The sequence below is a fragment of the Labeo rohita genome, chromosome 5 (genome assembly GCF_022985175.1).
Source record: "Labeo rohita strain BAU-BD-2019 chromosome 5, IGBB_LRoh.1.0, whole genome shotgun sequence".
NCBI lineage: Eukaryota > Metazoa > Chordata > Actinopteri > Cypriniformes > Cyprinidae > Labeo > Labeo rohita.
In genome coordinates, this window is record NC_066873.1 from 14,585,949 (window position 1) to 14,608,323 (window position 22,375).

At 33.0% G+C, this 22,375-nt stretch overlaps 2 protein-coding genes across 4 annotated transcripts; both read left to right on the forward strand.

The window, feature by feature from the left end:
- Window positions 1-1,433: 1,433 nt before the first annotated feature.
- mfsd10 (major facilitator superfamily domain containing 10) lies at window positions 1,434-8,801 on the forward strand. Its single transcript, XM_051110762.1, has 14 exons — window positions 1,434-1,583; window positions 2,747-2,973; window positions 3,769-3,865; window positions 3,981-4,084; window positions 4,607-4,765; window positions 4,853-4,915; window positions 4,953-5,033; window positions 6,128-6,236; window positions 6,340-6,451; window positions 6,948-7,056; window positions 7,203-7,293; window positions 7,423-7,470; window positions 7,717-7,806; window positions 8,571-8,801. Exons 2-14 carry the CDS (start codon window positions 2,827-2,829, stop codon window positions 8,672-8,674), a joined length of 1,314 nt encoding a protein of 437 aa, XP_050966719.1. The 5' UTR covers window positions 1,434-1,583; window positions 2,747-2,826; the 3' UTR covers window positions 8,675-8,801.
- Window positions 8,802-9,904: 1,103 nt separating this feature from the next.
- LOC127165837 (selenocysteine insertion sequence-binding protein 2) lies at window positions 9,905-22,375 on the forward strand. 3 transcript variants are annotated; one of them, XM_051110755.1, is made up of 18 exons: window positions 9,905-10,042; window positions 10,671-10,757; window positions 12,483-12,675; window positions 12,755-12,824; window positions 12,899-13,116; window positions 13,246-13,324; window positions 15,015-15,130; window positions 15,213-15,353; window positions 15,798-15,833; window positions 15,942-16,037; window positions 16,199-16,319; window positions 16,408-16,571; window positions 16,731-16,887; window positions 17,036-17,207; window positions 18,620-18,840; window positions 18,915-19,069; window positions 19,241-19,406; window positions 21,248-22,375. In XM_051110755.1, exons 2-18 carry the CDS (start codon window positions 10,738-10,740, stop codon window positions 21,367-21,369), a joined length of 2,247 nt encoding a protein of 748 aa, XP_050966712.1. In that variant the 5' UTR covers window positions 9,905-10,042; window positions 10,671-10,737; the 3' UTR covers window positions 21,370-22,375. The 3 variants fall into 3 exon arrangements, with proteins under 3 accessions (XP_050966712.1, XP_050966714.1, XP_050966713.1); XM_051110757.1 differs by having other exon boundaries at window positions 9,911-10,042; window positions 10,639-10,757; XM_051110756.1 differs by lacking the exon at window positions 9,905-10,042 and adding an exon at window positions 10,098-10,232.

Consider the following 22,375-nt stretch of genomic DNA (forward strand, 5'->3'; position numbering starts at 1 on the left):
GCGATGGACAGTAAATTAAAAAAAAATCCTGTGTTCTGCAACTCTGACAGATCTTCAAAACAACTTTAAATATTATCATTTTATAGTCTTAATTTTACAACCGGTGCAAGTTGATGAGTCTACCATTAACATAATTCTGCATATAAAAGGTAAAATATGAGGTTCCTCCTCTTCCTGTCTAGTTGGTTATCATGTCTCTCTTTTGTGATGTCTGTAGCTCAATCAGAATAAGTTAGGAGTCAGATCTTCATTGTAATTGGTTGATCAGGGACCAATCAGTGACCAGGCATTGCTCATATTTTAAAAACATAACATTTTATTGGTGTAAACAAAAAATCATGTGATGTCCATTTCAATGGACGCAGGGTCTGAAAGGGTTAAAATAACTGTTTTCTATTTGAATATATTTGAAAATGTAATTTATTCCTGTGATTTCAAAGCTGATTTTATTATTATTATTATTATGTTGAGAAGAGCTGAGAATATTTTTTTCAGGTTTCTCTGATGAATAGAAAGTTCAGTTCAGTCTTTATTATCACTTTTAATAATAATAATAAAAAAATTAAAGCATCCTTTATAAATAAGAGTATTAATTTCTATAATTTCTTCCCAAAACAAATTATACCGCATTTTTAGTGAATAATGTTACAAAAGCAAATCAGCATATTAGAATGATTTCTGAAGGATCATGTGACACTAAAGACTGGAGTAATGATGCTAAAAATTTAGCTTTGATCACAGAAATTACATTTTAAAATATATTCAGATAGTTGTTTTAAATAGTGAAAATATTTTAAAATATTACTGCTTTTGCTGTATTATGGATCAAATTAATGCAGGCTTGGTGAGCAGAAGAGACTTCTTTAAAAAACATTAAAAATCTTATTGTTGAAAAACTTTTGACTGGTAGTGTATTTTGACTGACAAATCTGTTAAATGATCAATTTACTCCCTCGCGTGGCCATTGGAAACCATTACATTGTGGGTTACCAAACCAATGTTGAAAAATCGAAATGAACAAATAAACGTACAAATTTTGGCTGAGAGTACATTTTTATTTTTTTGATTTGTGTTATTTGCATGCTCCATAATTACCTGTTCTGACAGATGACAGACACCCCCTTGTCCAAATTAATAATGCAGTCCACATGAATTAATATATTTTGCCATAATCTCTCATTTCTAAATATCTTCACAAGTTTTATAAATTCATTAAGCGGACTGGTCAGAGATCAGCTTTATAACTGCTGCTCATCTCAACACGTCACGCTTGTCGTAGCTGGTGAAATGAGACACCGCACTACTGGCGCTTCCTGGTGTGTGTTCATGATGGGGGAGTGTGTGGGGAAGTAGCAGCATCTTCTGGGAACTTTGATTGCGCACTCGGACCTCAAGGTAGGAAATCAAGTTAACTGTGCTGTCTTGTTGTACTGTATGGTTTAAACGAAGAAAATATTCGACTTAAATAGGTTACAAACGGGTAAGTCTCTTGGAATTTGTTGCAGCTGATTTGAGAGTTGCCTGTTTTCCCGGTGACTCTCAAGCAAACTGGATTCAGATACTGTATGGGCGGCGCGTGTTTGGTAAGAGTTTTGGTAGTTATGGTATCGGTACAGTCAAGCTATAGTTAAGCTGTTTTTTAATTAATGATTGACTAATTAAGAATAAACTTAAATATTTATTCAATTTTTTGGTAACGACGTTACACGTTGCACTTACTAGAAGTAACAGTAGATTATGCATAATTGCAACTAAACACTAAACGAAACCCTAGCGTTAAATAGACTAAAGTACGTGTTGTTAATAAATATCATCCAATAATTATTTGTGTAATTACCAGTGTTGGGGGTAACGCATTACAAGTTACGCGAGTTAAGTAATAACATTACTTTTTTTTCAAGTAACTAGTAAAGTAACGCATTACTTTTGAATTTCTACGAAAATATCTGAGTTACTTTTTCAAATAAGTAACGCCAGTTACTTTTTTCCCCATTTATTGCTTGACAAGTCTCCTGTCAGGCAATTGGGAGTAAACATGATGTTACTGTATTTTAGACTAAATGTGAACATGCATTAATTAATTGCACTCACAAAAAACTGATTCAGTATTCCTCAAAATGAATAAAAACAGTGAAATGCAAACTCAGAATATGACGCAACCCTGCAATAATTAAATATGTTAAATAAAACAAATATCCTTTATGTATTTAATCTCATTTTATTAACCAGTGTCTGTGCTGCTGACCTTCGATGATGCAATTCAACCATACTAATAAGCAAAAATTACTTTAGCTAAACTAACATTTGTGCTTCATTTTTTATAGCTGAAGAGTGATCTCATGCATAAATATACTTTTCTTTCAGGGCTAAAAGGGCTTTTACATTAGAATTGTTTTATATTAAAAACAAAGAAGCAAGCCCTGCCCAGATTTAAAAAGTAACGCAAAAGTAACGTAACACATTACTTTCCATAAAAAGTAACTAAGTAACGTAATTAGTTACTTTTTCAGGGAGTAACGCAATTGTAATGCATTACTTTTAAAAGTAACTTTCCATTAATTACACAGTAACAAGAAAACCTTAAAGTGTTACCTACTTTTTCATTTATTGTAATAAAAAATAAATAAATAAATCATGTAAATTGGTGGCAGTCAAGATACCAGTGCACTTTTAGTACTTTTGTACTTGAGTTTAAAGACAAATGTCGGGCTACATACTGTTGTTCACTTTGTTTTGTTTTGTTCAGTGATTCAGTTCTGTAACCACAGGAGATGCTTTAAGAGACCTCAGTGGTCAAGAAAAACTTTGGGTCACTGGAGTGGAGAAATGGCAGGTGACAAAACTACATCTGAGGATGTGCGCTCCTCAAGAGTCATCAGGGTTGTTTTCTTGGCTCTGCTACTTGACTTGCTGGGTTTCACATTAATACTTCCCCTGCTCCCCTCCATCTTGGACCACTACAGTCAAACTGGGGTAAGATCATATTTTTAAGGTTAGGCCTATAATTTGGATATTCTGTTGTTATAAAATCTCACGAGGTATTTGACCTAGATTAGTCATGTGTGCAACTATAGATTGTGTGACAGTGCATGATGTACAGTATTCCAGTCATGACATGTTCCCCATACTTATGACTGTGTAATTGATGTTACTGTCAAGAGCGGATATAAAGAGCATTTCCTGCACAAAGGTCAGCAATGACTTAAGCAATTACATACTGAATAAATGAATTTTATAATATATGCTTTAGTTCAAAAGACAAGTCTATGGAAAGCCTCCAAGCTCAGAGCTGTTCCTTCTAATTAAATGAAGCTGACAATGGTTTCATTCTCTTTTCATCTAGCGCACACTCATTGAACTGTTCTAATTAATGTGTTATACTTGGCAGTGTATAACATTTTTTTACTCTCATTTATCTGTCACATTTATCTTCACTGAACAGCAGCAGTTGAATAGTAACATAATAATGTGCACGGCAAAAAAAATGGTTTTCTTACTCAGCATCTTGTTTTCCAGTTCGAATATCTAAAATACATTTACTTTATAAGGAAAATTACTTAAGACTTAAGAAGTATATCAAAATTGTGTGAAAAACTTAATTTATAAGGATTTTTGTTTTTAGAGAACAAAGACTTAATGTCTTAAGTGATTTTCCTTCTATGTATTTGTAATGGAAAACAACAAAAATACTAAGAAAATCATTTTTTGCAGTGTGTATAAAAACAGCTTTCGCTAATAATTCTGATGTTGTAATCTCTGTATCTACAGGATGGTGTGTATCAGTCATTACAGAGCGTAGTGGATTGGTTCAGAGAGGCGGTTGGAGTTCCTATGGAAACAAAATATAACAGTGTTCTTTTTGGAGGTAACTTCATTACCCTGACTGATGTTAGGGGTTTCTTCAAACACGGCACATAATTTCAACTGACCTTTTGTATTGAAGACATGCACATTGATTATCTTCGTCTCTGGTGTCTTAGGTCTGATAGGCTCTCTCTACTCTCTGCTACAATTTCTGTCATCGCCCATTACTGGGGCTCTTTCGGATGATTACGGAAGAAAACCACTTCTGCTGTTAACAACCGTAAGTATAAAGCATACTGACAAAATTATATCGTATCAGACATCTTACACCTAAAATATTTACGTGAAGTATTTCTGAGATTTTAAATTAATATTTGAATAACTGAACAAAACATGCATGCAAATGCATGTTCATGTTTCTGGTGTTGGTCACATGGCATGCAAGGAAAAAAATAATAATGATTTATTTCTTTTTATTATTTAATTAATTATTAGCTTTTCCAGGCGTTTTGTGAATTCTGGTTTGGGAAGCCCATAGGTTATTTTTTTAATAAAAATTAAAATTATATCACAATGCCATTAATGCATGTCTAGGCAGTTTATTATGAAAACCTGATTTTACCACGGAAAACAATTATAAATATATAAAAAGGTCATTGATTTTTATCTTGCAAATCTGACTTTTTTTTGCAAACTGTGAGATAAAAAGTCACAGTTACCTTTATTTTTTTAAGCTATGTCAGAAATGGGCTTTCATATTTTAGACATAATAGATCTGAGAAATCTTTTCTTTGTTTTCCAGGTAGGTCTCATTGCGTCCTACATTCTGTGGGCATTCTCTCACAGTTTTACCATTTTTCTGTTGTCTCGAGTGGTTGGAGGAATTTGCAAAGGTAATGTCAGCCTGTGCACTGCTATTGTGGCGGATCTGCCTTGCCCTAAAGCAAGAAACAAGGGAATGGTGAGTTCCGGGCATCATGATCAGTAGATTTTTACATTTTAAGCCCTGATTTGAAGATTAACTGGGTTTGTTTTCTTCTGTTGTCAGGCAATGATTGGGGTTGCTTTCTCCTTGGGGTTCACACTGGGTCCATTAATGGGAGCATACTTTGCTCTGAGACTCAAAGACGCTGAGGTGTTTTATCAAGGCCCTGCCATGCTGGCTGTCCTTTTTTTCTTTAGCAGACCTGCTTTTTATTTTCTTCATGCTGCCAGAGACTTTACAAAAGGTGACAATATGCAACAACCAGAGGCTAATGTTCAATGATCAGTTTATTAAAGGATTAGTTCACTCCAGAATAAAAATTTCCTGATTATTTACTCAACCCCATGTCATCCGAGATGTTCTTGTTTTTCTTTCTTCAGTGCAAAGAAATTAATAGATTTTTGAGGAAAACATTTTTCTCCATAGTGAACTTTAGTGGTGCCCAATGGGTTGGACTTCCAAAATGCAGATTCAGTGCAACTTCGAGGAATAAGGGTCTTATCTAGCAAAACCATAATTTCCTAAAAAAAAAAAAAACTATCACAAATGCTCGTCTTGCACTACCTCTGCGATGCACATCTACATGCATTATGTAATCATGTTGGAAAAGTCATGTTCTTCTCTGTTTGTGTACTGCGGTTCTAAAACTTCATCTCGTTTTCTCCTCTGACTTCAGAATTGTCTGGCATCATTGTTTTACCTTTTTTTGTAAAGTGCGTTTGACTTTCTTTGCACGTTTACTTTGTAAACACTGGGTTGGTACTTCTGCCTATGTCATGCGTGTGTGAGGTCGAGCCAGTGTGAGACGAGCATTTGTGGTTATTATATACATTTTTTTCAGAAAATGACAGATCATTTCACTAGATATGACCTTTATTCCTTGGCTGGGATCATGTAGAGCTCCGACCTTTCGACCTTCAATCCATTGAGCACCATTTGGAGAAAAATCCTAGAATGTTTTCCTCAAAAACCTTAATTTCTTTTCGACTGAAGAAAGAAAGACATGAACATCTTGGATGACATGGGGGTGAGTACATTATAAGGAAATTTTTATTCTGGAAGTGAACTAATCCTTTAGGTGACAAAAATAATGCTGTACAGATATGTAGTAATAATGTAATGTAAATATGTAATTGACAATAAACACATTATTCTTGAATATTTTCTAGTGTTATTTAAACCAGCATGAAATGGATGTACATTAGGATACAGAAAATGATCTGTCGCTACTTCTGATACATTTTAATTGTAATCACTTCCTGAATAGACTTTAGCAAGTTTTAATTGTTAATAGAACTGTCTTTAATTATAAATGTAATGAACATTTTTATGACTCAGGGGGCATCAGAGTCTTCAGGTGTTCAACAATCTGGAGATCTTCTTCATCCTGTTGCACTTTTCAATTTCTCTGCCGTCACAAGAACAGAGAATCCACCATCCGAACAAAGTGAGTGAATAAACTTTCACCCAACCTAAAAGACTTCCCAATTTGACCAGGATGATGAGTGTCAAGCAATTTTGGGATGATTATTTTACCCCTTTTTTTTTAGAAATGCAAAATCTTAAAGTGCTTGGATTGGTTTACTTCACATATCTATTTCTCTTCTCTGGGCTGGAATTCACCTTGAGCTTTCTGACACATCAGCGCTTCCAGTTTTCCAGGTAAGGCCTGAAACTGTAGTTAACACAACAATGTTGAACATCACAAAATCCAACAGCTACAAAACGCTGTGATACCTGCTGCTACACATCAGCTGCTTGCACAACAGCATTCAAATTGTAACATTATAAAGCACACCATTGTTTTCAAGTGATAAACTGTCTGTAGATAATCTAGCTAATCAATTCTGAGGTAATGGCCCAACTTAAACCATGAGATGTGACTCATGAAGTTGTGAAAAACATTTGTACGTAGGCATTAGGAACAAGGAAGTTTTGGAGAATTTACTATATATCATAAACAATCAGAACGGGGGAAAGAGGACAAAGGTTGAATTAAAGTGTAGCTGGCCCTAGGATAATATACAATTTCAAGTTCAGTGCACTCAGATTTGTTTTGCTTAATCAGAAACGTGACATACTGGTATCATTGTGTGTCACAAAGCAGCTGAATCCTGTAGTCTTGCCCGAGGCTTTTAAAATGTTTATTCTGTCATAGCATGCAGCAGGGGAAGATGTTCTTTTTCATCGGCATTACCATGGCTGTGATCCAGGGCGGATATGCCCGCAGGATCAAACCAGGTCATCAGATCCAGACTGTTAGCGTGGTAAACTCTTTCATGCATTACTGGATCACGAGTCAATTAAAAGTTTCTTGCTATTTTCTCGGAACTCTGAAGATGATTTAATGATTAACTACTCAAAGGCCTGCACATTGTGACTACATGTTTGTTTTCATATTTGTGTATTTCAGGCAATAATATCACTTATACCAGCCTTCTTGCTCATTGGAATAGCATGGAATTTGACACTACTCTATTCTGGGTTATTTTTGTACTCTTTTGGTAAGCAAGTGTGCATCTGTAGTATACACATGCATTATTATTATTATTGTTATTATCATCCAAATGAATATTTACTTGTATTTTTGTGTATTAGTATGTAGTTTGTAATAATTAATTTATTTTTCTCAGCTGCTGCTATTGTAGTTCCATGCCTTTCAACACAAGTGTCTGGACACGGTGGGATTATTTAAGATTTATTTTCATACGATAAGGATTTTGTAGATTTTTGACCAATGATTAACAAAATAATATATTTCTAACAATGGTGGTGAGCAGTTTTGGTTACAATGCTGCAAATATGACTGTCATACATTGTGCATTACAAATGATGATAGATTTTTATTTTTGAGTGAACTCTTTAAAAATGATTGTAATGATCTTTTATTTATGATGGTGTTATTGCTGCCTATGTTCGTTTGTTAGGCTCAGCTAATCAGAAGGGAACAGTAATGGGAATCCTTCGGAGTCTTGGAGCTTTAGCTCGAGCATTGGGCCCTATTGTGGCTTCTTCAGGTAAAAAAAATAAAAAAAGAAATATATATACACTACCGTTCAAAAGTTTGGGGTCAGTAAGACTTGTAATAGTCTTTAAAGAAGTCTCTTATGCTCATCAAGGCTGCATTTATTTGATTAAAAATATAGAAAAAAAACGGTAATATTGCAAAATGTTTTTACAATATAAAATAATGTTTTTTATTTTAACATACTTTAAAATAGAATTTATTCCTGTGATGAAAAGCTGAATTTTTATCAGCTGTTACTCCAGTCTTAAGTGTCACATGATCCTTCAGAAATCATTCTAATATGCGGATTTATTATTAGAATGATCAGTGTTGGATAATATCAACAGTTGTGCTGCCAAATATTTTTTGGAACCTGTGATTTTTTTTTTTTTCAGGATTCTTTCATGAATAACAAGTTTAAAAAGTACAGTGTTTATTCAAAATATAAATATTTTATAACAATGTAAATTATTTATTATTAACTTTTAATAAACTTTTAATTATTAACTTAATACATCCTTGGTGAATAAAAGTATTCATTTCTTAAAAAAAAAAAAAAAAAAAGAAACAATAAAAATGTACTGACCCCAAACTTTTGAACGGTAGTGTATATATATATATATATATGTGTGTGTGTGTGTGTGTATGTGTGTGTAATTATGTACATAACACTAACAGTAACATACATTTGCAAGGAAATAATTTATAAATTAGTCTGTACCTTTGTTTATTGCAGTTTACAGCAAATCATAACATTATTTTACTTTTTTTCAGTGTACTGGTTGGCTGGAGCAGAATTATGTTTTGTTATCAGTTCGGCGTTCTTTATAGTCCCTCTGATTTTACTGAGCCGACTGAGGAGACAGAAGGAGGAATGAGATTAAGAGTTTTAGGATTCACTCTTGTGTCATAAAGGAGTCAGACCTCTTTTTCCTTGCTGAAAACATTACAGCCCACTCAAGAAAGTTCATCTGAGTAAAGTGTTTACAGTGGAAAAAAAAACCCCAGAACAATAAAAAGTACTTGTGCTTATGGAAATTTGTTTACTTCACTTTAAAAAATAACAAACGCTGTAAATAGAAAAACAATATTTCATGAATCTATTTTTTACAACACTTAATCAACAGATATACATATGTTTGTGTTTCTGTGTCAGTGGTACTGTTTTATAAAAATGACATTATATATTTTTATAAAAATGACATTATATTTTATTTGCTTTTCAATCTGTTTTTTTTTTTCAAATAAAGTTGATTGTTGTGTAATAGAATGTTTTATCTTTCTTTTTGTATTAATTTGCATGATTATGTTTTTATTAATACAAATTCAACATACAAGAAGAAATAAAAACATAAGAATTCCTTCATTCAACTGTCAAGCCAAAGTACAATGGGAAGCAATTATATTAGTATTTAATAAGAGAAAAAAGTACAATTATTAGAAATTAACCTAAAAGGGAAAGAAAGACAGGGTTTAACAATAGGAAAAAAATCACAATTACAAAGAAACAGCAACTGACATTGAATACTGAATATTAAATACTAAAGTAGCAAAATATCACTGAAAAAAAAAATCTTATAAAACTCCAATAATCAGTTTTATTTACTACTTAAAATATATTTTTACAGTATAGATGTTTTGATCGTTTTCTTATTAAGAGACAATGAAACTGTACCTAAATACAAATTAAATTCTTGATTAAAAGCAAACTACTGTTTACATTTCATGTATTTCACAATTATGGATGTAAAACTTAAATAAAAGCAAGTTTATGCATAAACTTTTTTGTCCATATTTCTGTATTTAACAAAAATCAAAAAGAACACGTCTATAAGATAAAGAAATGTCACTTAAAAAACGTTTGTTTTTTTTATGGTAATTGAGTATACACACATTTTCTTAGGTTTATTTTGGACGCTAAGAAAAATAAACACATAAATTATAATTTAATGAACAAACCCGTTTTTTCTTGCAAAATTAAAAAAAATATATAAAATATTATTTTCATGTTTATAGCCTATTTTGTTAAGCAGGTCGTCAACTACACATTTCCTGAATACCACACACTGCAACCCGTGTGTTGAATAATGTCTTACTATCAGACCACCCTTCAAAATAAAAGTCCCCGCACCGACTGATCTTGTTGTCAACTTTGAGCTTAATCTTTAATTATTTGGCCTACCAGTTTTACATCCGAACCGAACGGAATACGTCTTTTTAAAATGAAGCTTGTTAAAAGCCGGAAGGTATGAAATATTTTACTATTTTGTGATTTTTTTGTATAGTTTACCATCATGACTGTTTACACTAGCTCAGATGTCTACACGAGCTATCTAGAAACCACATATGGTTCGTTAACCCGACACAGAAGAGCTGCTGAAAGCTGTCGACAGCTAAACATGCGACACACTGACCCTCAGTCATGTTACTTCACATGTAAGGTCGAATCTCACGAGTCTAAGTTTGAATCCAAGAAGTTTACATCATGTCGTAGCTGTCTGCTAACCGATCCAATATCAGATCTATTACGACAGCAGTCCTGCAAAACCCTTATGTGTATTTACTTACGAACTCTTAAATAATAAACGTCGTTGTGTTACTAACATTGAGCCGTGTTTTTAACCGTCTGGCCCTGAAAGTGACTTTAGCTGAGTGGATTATGACATAAGACTGTTTACTGAGCGGTGTTTAGTCTTTAATTTAGTTGCTGCGTCATTATTTGTCATTTACACAGTGATATAGCATCGTTTGTTACAAACGCAGATTTGTGCACTCCATACAGTGATTGCTTATTTTATTTGTTCAACTTAATTTCAGCTCACGCATGTTTTCTTATCACCAGTCTGTTCTTTGAACCTGTCTCTGTGCTCACAGATAGTGAAGGCTGGAGTTTTGGATCCTCTTAAGTTGTTTGATTCATAGCCTTCCACAGCAAGACAAAATGGACGACCATTTAAAAAGGTAAAAATAACTGTGTGGAGTCTGACTTTATTTACCAGTCAGAGCAAGCCAGCATTGAGAAATTAGTCACTAATCTATGTAGATATGCGTTTTAGTTAAAGCACATTCAGTGACCCCAAAAAGTGTTGGGTTACTTAAAATGGATGAATTTCTTTGCATTATATAAACCATCAAACAAAGTGCTTTCTGCAGAAGTGATAGACTTCTAGGGTACATCATGGTCATGAATTGACTAAATTAAAAAGAGGCAATGATTAAGTACATTGTGGCCACAGTTTACCCCAAATATGGCTATGAATTGGTAAGTTGTGGCAACAAATTCGTTATTTGTGATCACGACATGGCACCATACTTTCCCAAACCATTCGCAATAACTTTAAACCAGTCAGTCAGGTACACACACACAAACACACCTATCAAAAGTATGATTGAAGTGTAGTTCATCAAATCAAAGGGATAGTTCACACAAAGACAATTGTCATAATTTGCTCACTTTTATATTGTTGCAATCCAATCCCATAAGATTTTGGTTAATCATTGAGAAACAAATGTTTAATGAAACCTGAGAGGTTTCTTTCCTTCCATTAAAGGTCAAGAAGATCTTAAAAAGTCATAAAAGGATTGTAAAATGGATTGATGTTGAAATTTTTACTATTTACTGTTTTCTATTTGAATATATTTTTTAAAATGTAATGTATTCCTGTGATTTCCAAAGATAATTTTTTGTATCATTACTCCAGTCACATGATCCTTCAGAAGTCATAATGTTACAATATTTCAGATAATTTCAGAGATTTCTTTTCATCAGCGTATCCTGAAAAAGTACTTATCTGTTTTAAATATTGATTAATAATAATAATAATAATAATAATAATAATAAATTCTTGAATAGCAAATCAGCATATTAGAATGATTTCTGAAGCATCATGTGACACTGAAGACTGGAGTAATGATGCTGAAAAAATAGCTTTGATATCACATGAATAAATTAAATTTTAAAATATATTCGAATAGAAAGCAGTTATTTTAAATAGTAAAAATATTTCACAGTATCACTGCTTTTGCTGTATTTTGGATCAAATAAATGCAGGCTTGGTGAGCAGAGGAGACTTCTTTAAAAAAAAAAAACATTAAAATTCTTACTGTTCAAAAACTTTCAACTGGTTGTGCAGATTCTGAAGTCTCATCTGCACTTCCGTGTTTACCAAATGTGATGTGCTTTCTGTTTTTATCACTGTTTATGTGTAAATAAAAACCTAAATTAAACCTGTTCATTATATAAAGCAATCACATCTCTTCACAGGACTTGGATTAAATCAGTTAATTAATCTGGACTTGTTTTAAGGCACCTTTGTGAGCTTTTTGAAGCTTTTAGGTTTTGGTTCTTCAAAATGACGTAACATCAAGGTTTCATTAGAGATATCTTGTATTTCTAAGATTAACCAAAGTCTTATGGATTTAGAATGTCGTGAGAGTAAATAATGGCAGCAGAATTTTCATTTTTGGGTGAAGTACATCTTTAACGTTGAGTATTTTCCACTAGCAAAAAAGTGTCTCAATCCTTCTTGTCTTCAGTTTTTTTTAAAGACACATATATCAATTGCTTTTAATTGCCCAACTGCTTTTTTTACATCACATTGCATTGGAGAACAACGTAATGAAATCTATACTAGGTTTGACTTGTTGTATGATTTTCCATTTTATCTTTATTGTATCTTTACACAGAGCTCCATATAAAAACAAAACATGCCAGTCGTCACCCGAGGACTGGTTTAAGAGGAGGCAGAGATCAGTAGACAATCACAATGACGTGGCGCCGAGGACGCACGTCAACAACGGCAGCTCTCACGTCAAGAAGAGCGCTGATCTCAAAACCTGCAGTGGTCTAAATAATGCTTCAAACAAGCAAACTGGAAAGGTCTGATTCAAGTATGGCCATTTGGATGATTTGAATCCTCATCACATTTGAAAACCTAATAAAGTTTTCAATCTTTTAGATATTGAAGGACAACAGAGCTGAGCCTTCCTCTCAGGACAAAAGAATCAGCAGGAGATCAACAGACAGAGGTGCTTATTCCTTTTAAGAAGACTGTTAATAATAATTCCCTGATCGTAATTAGAAGCGTTGTTTCTGTTTCTAGGTTACAGAGGGACCAAACCTTCCCCAAACCCTGCTGAGAGAGCCAAATCAGCCATTACATCTAGTAGCACATTTGAAATGAAACTTGCTGATTTCCCTGAATTGGGTGATGTCATACCCATCAACCCTACAGCAGCTTCCCTGCACCAGGAACCGTCAGTATGTGCTGGTGCAGTCATGCCAGCAGAGCGTCAGAGTTCACCAGCACCCATTTGTAAGGTAACCTTCATGCATGGTGATTCGAGCCAAAGAACACATTGTTCTGTTAAAGCACAAGCTGTTTACTAACATGTGCTGGCTTTACGGCCTCAATGAAACTTGGTGACGTTTGGTTTTTACTCTTGTTAGAATGTACCAAAACGAAGAACTAAGTCGGCACAGCAAGTCCCGTCCGGTGGAAAGTGTGACGTGTCAGCTGTCACAGCAGGTGAAGATGTGTAAACATGCTTTAGGAATCTACATGCTTTAGGCTTTTACAGAATAATGAATAAAGAATGCACATTTGAATAAAGAATGCAATTTATGAAGGTGCTGTAAATTGAAAACATGTCCCGCATTTTTCATGTCACTGCTGAAACGTTTTAGTCCATTGGCTGAGACTGTTTTTAACTACACCCCTACATTTATGATCAGAAAATATTCCTATGCATCTCTCTCTCTCATAGCTACAAGGTGTGAGTAGATGGGTCCCATCATTTTGAGCTAAATGTGTTCAAAAGTCTGAAAAATCTGTGTAACTGTAAGGAACGTCACTACCAAACACCTTTTTTGCGGCAATTAAGCACACTTTTGGGAGTTATTCCATAACGTTTAGTTTTTATGTGTGTACAGCTGTTCAGAACTGTGCTAGCTAGCTGATTAGCATCTTTGAGCTAGCTTCAAAAGTAGCCAAAATTGTCAGTATCGAAACAGTCACTACCAAAACATTTGGTGGCGTTTCGGTAGTGACATCTTTGGTTTTTTTTTGGGTGTTATCCCATAAAATTATCACTACTAAAGCAGTCACGACCGAAATATGCCATTATTGTTTCATTAGTGACAAAAGGAAAACATAATCCTCAAATTTTGGGGAAATAAACTTAATTTTAGTATTGTTATGTTTTAGTAGTGTTTTAGTTTGCAAGTTAAAATTCTGTAATGTGATGTGGTCGCTACCAAAACATTACTCTTACTACCGTAAGAGTGCAGTTACTACTAAAACATGGGGTGTTTTGTTCAAAATTAAGTATACTGTATTATCAACTAAGATGCTATTACATTTTTTTGGTTTAATGTATATTGAGAGTAATGAATTCTTAATTTTGAAATGATTTTGATCATTATGCCTTTTACAAAAAAAAAAAACATTAAAAATACAACAAATCTCATGAATTACACTTGAAATATTGTTAAAAATGTAATTGACATTGATTTTCCTGAAACACTTTTAATAAAATAGCAAAAATATATATATTTACAATGTAGATGTAAGCAAAATTTTAATAGATCAAAATGACCCTTCTAATTAAATTATATATTACTGTGTTTTGGTAGTGACACATTTGGGGAGAGGACAAATATTTCAAAACTTTATGAAAGTACAATATGAGAATTAGCTGCACATGTACTTTGTACTGTAAAATTGATACCATAGATATTATACAGTTTAGAAAAGAGTTTTTTTTCGTATATATATATATATATATATATATATATATATATATATTATACATTATTCTTGTATTTTGGAAATGCAGCAGGCTAGTGTTTGATTGTAAATGGGGGTTTAAAAAATAATGTATTATTATAATAATATATAAAAAAACAATAATTTCAGGAATTCCTCTAAATTTTCTCACTGACACACCCCTAACTCAGAAACACAGGGCTGGTGTAATTCATTTTTGTTCAGTTCATAAGTAAGATTTCTATGACATGACAAAGAATGCACGATTATTTTGTACAATTTCCATGTTGTTATAAGGAAAACATATGTTGTTTTTCTTATTGAGAAACACTGGGAAATGCATCATATTATATAAGTGGGTTGTAAATCTGTTTAAATTTGATTTTTAAGTTAAAAATCATTACTAAAAGCATTAACTGTATCAAATTGTTTAAACCCCAATTTGATTTAGATCAATACAGTACGGTTTCCAATCCCACTGGATCTTCGGCTCAGTCCTGGGCAAACATTGCTTCTCAGCCTCCCAGAGTCATCCAGAAAAGCCCCAAAACTGACACATTGTCTCAGGTAAACTGCTGCATTGTTGATCAGCATTTTTAAAGTGTACTATGCAAAATATACACAATTTGCATCTTATTACTGTGTCTAGGAGGATTTAACTACGCAGCCAGGAGAACAGAAGACAGAGAAGAAGAAGAGAAAGAAAAAGAAAAAATCCAAAACACCATCTGAGAATGCAGAGGAGATATTAGAGGAACATCTGACACAGCAGGAGCCTCCAAAATTTGAGGTAAGATCTGTCACATCTGTACGTCTTTTGTGGTTTGATATTTTCTGAAATTACATTTAAGAGGTTTAATTAAGTTAACTTGGAAATAAATTGCTATATAAATCAGTTGTAAACTAAAACTATTAAAAACATTTTTGTTCATTGGAAAAAATCTGAAATGTAAATATTAGATGGAAGCACTTAAATTAAGTACTAAAGATGATAAATTATATTTAAATAAAATTATATTGTAGTAAAAAGTACTAAAAGTTAATAAATTACTAAAAGTAAAATATAAAATAAAAACTGAAAATTAAATAAAAAATTAAAAATGAAAATACTGTAATAATTATAATAAAGTATAATAAGTATAATACCAATACTAATAACACTGGTATAAACAAATTTTAAAGGCTTATTCACTGTTTTGTTTTGTGTATATTTTTTATTTTTATTTCTTTGTAGGATGAAGAAGAGTTTCCAGACCTGTCACTTGCATTTGTGAGTTCATTCTTTTGGCCTGAGCACCCCCTCATGCCAGCAATTCATATAAAATATTCATTATGTTTGCACCTGTTAATTTTATCATCTGTAATTATATTGATTCAGGAACTGAAAGGACATTCAGCAGCACAAAAAGAGGGATTGTCCCTACACAAAGGCACTACACCCACTTCTGCCTCCAGTGACACTAAGAAAACGCAGGTTGGTGTTTGTTTTTAGTGCGACGTTTAAACCCCATCAAACTGGAAAGAATGCGCAGTCGATGTGTAAATCCAAATGTAAAATTAATGACTAAACATTTAGTCTAAGAAACGAGACGGTCCCACATTGTAATTTCTTCTTATCCAATCTTGTCTGAGCAGACTAGTCAAAAGAAGTCTAAAGTTCCTGTACAGCTTGACCTTGGAAACATGCTGGCCGTTCTTGAGCAAAAGCAGCAGTCTCAAAAATCCAAACAAGACCAGCGACCATTAACACTTTCAGGTATTTGGCAGAAAAATATAAGTGGATACTCTTACGTATTTAAAGACACTATGTGTAATGTAACAGTTTAATATTACTGGTGTGTTAGTTGGAGGAGCTCTACCTGTAGTCCACAAGGAGCCTTCAGTTCAGAAGAAGCCATGGCAGCAAGAGAAGACACCACACAACCCGCTGGACTCCACCTGTCCGTTAGTGAAGAAGGGAAAGCAGCGAGAAGTTCCCAAGGCCAAAAAACCGACACCACTCAAAAGAGTGAGTCCAGTATCCACCTAAAGCTGCAGGTTGTGATGTCATCAAACACAACTGGAGTGTCAATTATAGTATTTGATGCCAAAATTACACTTTTTTTTAAATTTTGAATCTGTTTTCGATCAGCGTTCTTAAAGATGTTTTGCTATTTGAACAATTGAGGTCATTCTTCGGGAGAGAGAGGAAAGGAAGCAGAACCGCCTGCTGGAGGAGAGAGACCCGGCCCGAGTGGCCACCGAGGCTGGTGAAAAGGAAACTAGTAATAGTGAGAATCCTTCTGAAACAAGCCTCGCTGACTCTGACCAACATCTTCACACAAGTACGACACACAGCTCTGTGATATATTCACATGTGATCGTTGTAGACAGTGTCTGAGGTTGCTCAGAATATGAAATGTTTTAGTGTTGTCTAGCTTGGTAGCATCAGTGTTTCTGTAATATGTACAATGAAATTATAATCTGTATCAGACATAGATGAGCAGCCTGGACTCGTCGGTAGTGAGGAGTCAGAGAGCGGCCAGCCTGGTTCACCATCTCATCACAAGTCGGATGACAGCGTATCAGAAAATGCAACACTAAAATCCTGGAATCCCAATTCCAATCCCAATCTTCCCAAAATTCACAGCAGGAAGTTCAGAGAGTAAGATAATCAGTTTTGTGCTTTTGTTTAGTTTGATTTGGGTTTATTTTTATTTTTGTTTCTGTATTGTTTTTTTTTTTTTTTTTTTTTTTTTTGATTAATGTTTTTTTGTGTGTGTGTGTGTGTTTTGTTTTTGTTTTGCTGTTTGGTTGGTTTGTATTATTATTATTTTTTTTGTTTGTTTTTGGTTTGGTTTTGTCGTGTTTTGTTTTGCTGTGTTTGATTTGGTTTGTATTATTATTTTATATATATTTATATATATATATATATATATATTTAAATTTAAATTTAAATAATTTGGTCATTTAATAATAATAGCATTGTCATTAATTTATTGATAACATTTATTTTTGCTAATTCTACAGCTACTGCAATCTATTATTGTTATTATTAATATTATTATTATGGTAACACTTTACAATAAGGTTCATTAGTTTATGTTAGTTATTGCATTAACTGATTTGTGGTTTTTGTTTTGTTTTGTTTTTGGCTTTTTATTTTGTTTTTCAAAAAGAAAAAAATTGTTCCCAGAAACATTTGAAGATGTGATTAAATGAATGCATTGTTTGTAATTATTGATAGAAAATAAATGTGCATAATAATAATAATAATAATAATAAGTTTGAATAATAGCAACAACAACCATTAAAGGAGAATAATAATATTACTATTAATTTATTGATAACATTTATTTTTGCTAATTGTACAGCTACTGAAACCTATTATTATTATTATTATTATAATTATTAAGATATTAATATATTATATTATGGTAACACTTTACAGTAAAGTTCATTAATTGATGTTAATTAATGCATTAACTATTTTGTTTCGTGTTTTGTTTTTGGCTTTTTTCATTTTTGTTTCTCAAAGATACATAAATTGTTCCCAAAAAGGCTTGAAGATTTGATTAAATGAATTCCTTATTATTAAGTGATGATGAGAAAATAAATTTGTGTAATAATTAAAAAAAATAATACTTCTGAAAAATAACAACACCAAAATAATAATAATAAAAATATTGCCATTAATTTATTGATGACAATTATTTTTGCTAATTCTACAGCTACTGCAACCTATTATTATTATTATTATTGTTGTTGTAACACTTTACAGTAAGGTTCATTACTTAATGTTAATTAATGCATTAACTAAAATTAACTAACACTGAGCAATACATTTGGTACAGTCTTATTAATCTTTGTTAATTTTAATTAATAAAACTACATTGTTAATGCTAGTATAAGGTAATATTAGTATAAGTTAAAATGAATATTAACTGAGATTAGTAAATGCTTTAAAAGTGTATTTCATTGTTAGGTCATGTTAACTAATGTTAACAAATGGAACTTTATTGTAAAGTGTATTTATTGTCATAATTTTGATAACATTTATTTTTGTTAATTCTACAGCTACTGCAACCAAGTGCTTAGAAAAGATGTAGATGAATGTGTGAGCACCTTACTGAAGGAGCTGGTGAGGTTTCAGGATCGTCTTTATCAGAAAGACCCCATGAAGGCCAGGATGAAGCGCAGGCTGGTCATGGGCCTACGAGAGGTGCTGAAACACCTCAAACTCAGGAAGGTCAAGTGTGTTATCATCTCGCCCAACTGTGAACGGATTCAGTCCAAAGGTAAAGTGAGTTTACAGCACCGAACTCACATTTTGATTCATGTTTCTGATGGAGGGCTTGTTGTGTTCATGCAGGCGGTCTAGACGAGGCTCTTCACACTATCATCGACACATGCCGGGATCAAGGTGTCCCATTTGTGTTTGCCCTGTCAAGAAAAGCGCTGGGCCGCTGTGTTAATAAAGCTGTCCCTGTCAGCTTGGTAGGCATCTTCAACTATGATGGCGCACAGGTGAGTACCAGAAGTTTCTGGTTATAGTTGTGGTATATTTTGCTGTCACTGAGTAGGACTTTGTCCTTTCAGATGCTGAGGAGAATCTTAAATGCCATTACTGTAAAAATAAGTCATTGATTGTATTATGTTGGTGCCCTTTGCTGATTTCTGTTTATTTGATGGCCACAGGACCACTATCACAAAATGATTGAGTTATCGGCTGAGGCCAGGAAGGCCTATGAGGTGATGATTGCAAATCTGGAGGCCACATCACAGGAGGAGCAGGAGGAGCAGGAGGAGCAACAGGAGGTGGAGTCATCAGAAGAACCTTCTGGAACTGAGGAGCCAGAGTACAGTACGTCCTAAATAAAGAACAAAAATAGCATGAATTTATTGCTTTTGCATGCAATACTGCAATTTCATTATCCCTTTAGTTAACTATTCTGTTAAACTACTCCATTAACGGTTAAATATGTAAATGTGTAACTTCGCTGCTTTGTTTATAGGTAGGTTGGCCATGTATGTATAGACTCAAGATTTTTTTTCCAAAATTAAATCTCTATGTGGTGGTTGGTTGGTATCAGAATGTGACAGTAAAGACTTTTACATTGTTACAAAACATTTCTATGTTAAAATTCTGTTCTTTTAAACAGAATTTTGTTGTTCATCAGTGCATCTTGAAAAAATGTATCAAAATCTTAAGCAGCACAACTGTTTTCAACATTGTTAATGATAAGGCATTCTTGAACAGCAAATCAGCAAATAAGAATGATTTCTGAAGAATCATGTGACACTGAAGACTGGAGTAATGATGCTGAAAACTGAGATCACAGGAAAAAATTAAATTTTTAAATCTAAATCTATATATATATATATATATATATATATATATATATATATATATATATATATATATATATATATATATATTTATATTTATATTTATATATATATAATTTAAACTGTAACAATATTTCACAATATTACTGTTTTTATTGTACTTTTACTGTAAAATAAGACCAGGTAAATGCCAGTCACAAAATGGCCAAACATTGATTGAATAATCAGCCTGAACGCTTTATGAAGTAGCGTTCATTTTATTTTTGTCAAATTTCCTTTTTTTTTCTGGATTCTGTTTTTTTTTTTTTTTTTTTCTGCTGTTATTTTTCTAGACTCTGTTTTAATGTTTAAATTAAAAATATTAATTTAAAAAGCATGTCTAATTAATTAAAATCATGAAACTTACACAGTTTAACAACAATTTATTAAAAGTTTCACAGAAATTATATTTTAAGGTCCTGTGAAATCCATTTGACTTTTTATTTTTTTTTATACCATATGTTGTGTTTTCCATTAATTTTCTGGATTCCATTTTAATGGTTTTGTTCAATTTTAATAATCAATTTAAATAAATCCTGGTGAACAATTTTCAGGTAAACGTTCCTTAAAAAGAATGTTTTAACAATGATTTTATTAGTAGTAGTAATACTGTCATTACATTAAGTAATATATTTCTTTTAATGGTTTCTTCAAGTTAAAGCAAACTTTTATTTTGACGGGTTGCTGTGAAGACCATTATTTCCGTTTGTATATGATATAGTTTTCGTTTTTCTCACAAGAAACAGTAAAATGTTTATGAAGTGACTCTTAGAGCAGTTCTAGAGATCATGTGTCCATAAACTCATATCGAGGCAGCAGAGGCTGAAAACAGTTACACAATATAAAGCATATACGTTATACAATAAATAAAAAGAAGCCGTGGTTTACAGTGAATTTATAACAGCTAAGGGGCGTTGTTAGGCACGACGTGACAGGGGGTTATTGCTTTTTTAAAACGGATATTTTATATACGTAGTAATGTTTCACAAAATAAAACGGAGCAAATAAAGTGTAATGATATTAATAAAAACATTATTCTTACGCCAAACAATGTAGTTCTAAGAAACAGTTGTGGTTACAACAGAGTGGTTGCTGAGCAACACACAGATGTAAACAAAGCTGTATGTTTGTAGAGTAATTAACAAAAGTTTCAAACGCAGCTCAACCAATCAGAATCAAGGACTGGAACTATCCGTTTTATAATTCCACTTTTATGATTCCGTGATTTTTTCCGCACCGCGGAAATCATAGGGTTTTAACCATAGTATTATACACCTCATTTAGATTCATCCTTTTACTCTGTTTGTGTTTTCTCAGTTAAAATCTGGAAGAAAATGCTTGAGAAAGACTACAACCACCCTTTCCTGAATTTCGAGGACCAGTTTTCAACCATTTCCATTGGTTCAGAGCAGCTGCTGGATGACGATGAAGGAAGCTGATGGAAGTACAGCGACGAATGAGACGAAATGTCTGTTTTTGTTTGTTTGCAGTGCTGAGGTAACGCTTCTGTGACACGGAAACCGATTGCTGGAGTGTTTCCAAACCCCGCGTGAGCCTTTAGCACCCTGTGAAATACGTCAGGAATAGCTTGAAGTACCAAATGTGCCTGTCTAGAGGATTTTATTAAAAAATATAAACGTATATTCCTGTAATCTGGAATGGTGTATTAAATCAAGAGGCAATACAGATGAAAAAATAGAGAATAGCCCTTGACTAAAATATTTTCTTAGAGATGTCACATACTTCGTTTGATGTTTCCACAGTCTGAATGGTGAATATTTTTGCAAGTAGCTAATATCCCGGTATTTCTATTCAAATAAGTGTAATAGTTTGATAAAATGATGAACAATCTAAACCACTTAATTTATGTACATGTTTACATTTAAAATCAAATGTATTTTCCTTCTCCAGTTGAATGCACAATTTTACTGATCATGACCACTGTGTTTTCAGCCCACGCGTCGTCATTATCGGCAGGGTGCCGTTAATTCTGAAGGCTCGTAAAGCGAATGATTGTTACGACCGTGAACTGTTTGTGGGAATACCTCTCCTTCCTAGAACTTATTAAACATGGCTTACCTAATTCATAGACCTCACTTTTAATTTATAACTCTCCTCTGGCGACACTAGCTAAACCATTAATACTCAGTGCTTGAGGTGGTTCTCCTTAAAAGTCTCTGTGTTAGTTTAGCTCTATGCCTTTATGCTGTTGACTGCAGTTAATAAGGAATCATGTGTGTGTTATGCAGTTGTGTAGTACTCAGTGGTTCATGGCATATACATGTAGCATAAGCTAACAATTCAAAACTTCACTTAGCAGTAACAAATCATTTTTACCTGCTTCTGTGTATTTTCCGAATGTTGACTTTGGGACCAAAAACAACTTTGTGATTGTGAAGGTTTTAGAGTTTTCTCTAGTATTTGCAATAAATTCATTGCAATAAA

Excerpts from the sequence above, each read along its gene's own strand:
- mfsd10 (XM_051110762.1), top strand. The coding sequence starts at position 2,827 with ATGGCAGGTGACAAAACTACATCTGAGGATGTGCGCTCCTCAAGAGTC. Across the intron at positions 3,866-3,980 it reads TAACAGTGTTCTTTTTGGAG|GTCTGATAGGCTCTCTCTAC; the intron begins GTAACTTCATTA and ends CTGGTGTCTTAG. Across the intron at positions 4,766-4,852 it reads AAGCAAGAAACAAGGGAATG|GCAATGATTGGGGTTGCTTT; the intron begins GTGAGTTCCGGG and ends TTCTGTTGTCAG.
- LOC127165837 (XM_051110755.1), top strand. The coding sequence starts at position 10,738 with ATGGACGACCATTTAAAAAG. Across the intron at positions 10,758-12,482 it reads ATGGACGACCATTTAAAAAG|AGCTCCATATAAAAACAAAA; the intron begins GTAAAAATAACT and ends ATCTTTACACAG. Across the intron at positions 15,834-15,941 it reads CAGACCTGTCACTTGCATTT|GAACTGAAAGGACATTCAGC; the intron begins GTGAGTTCATTC and ends ATATTGATTCAG.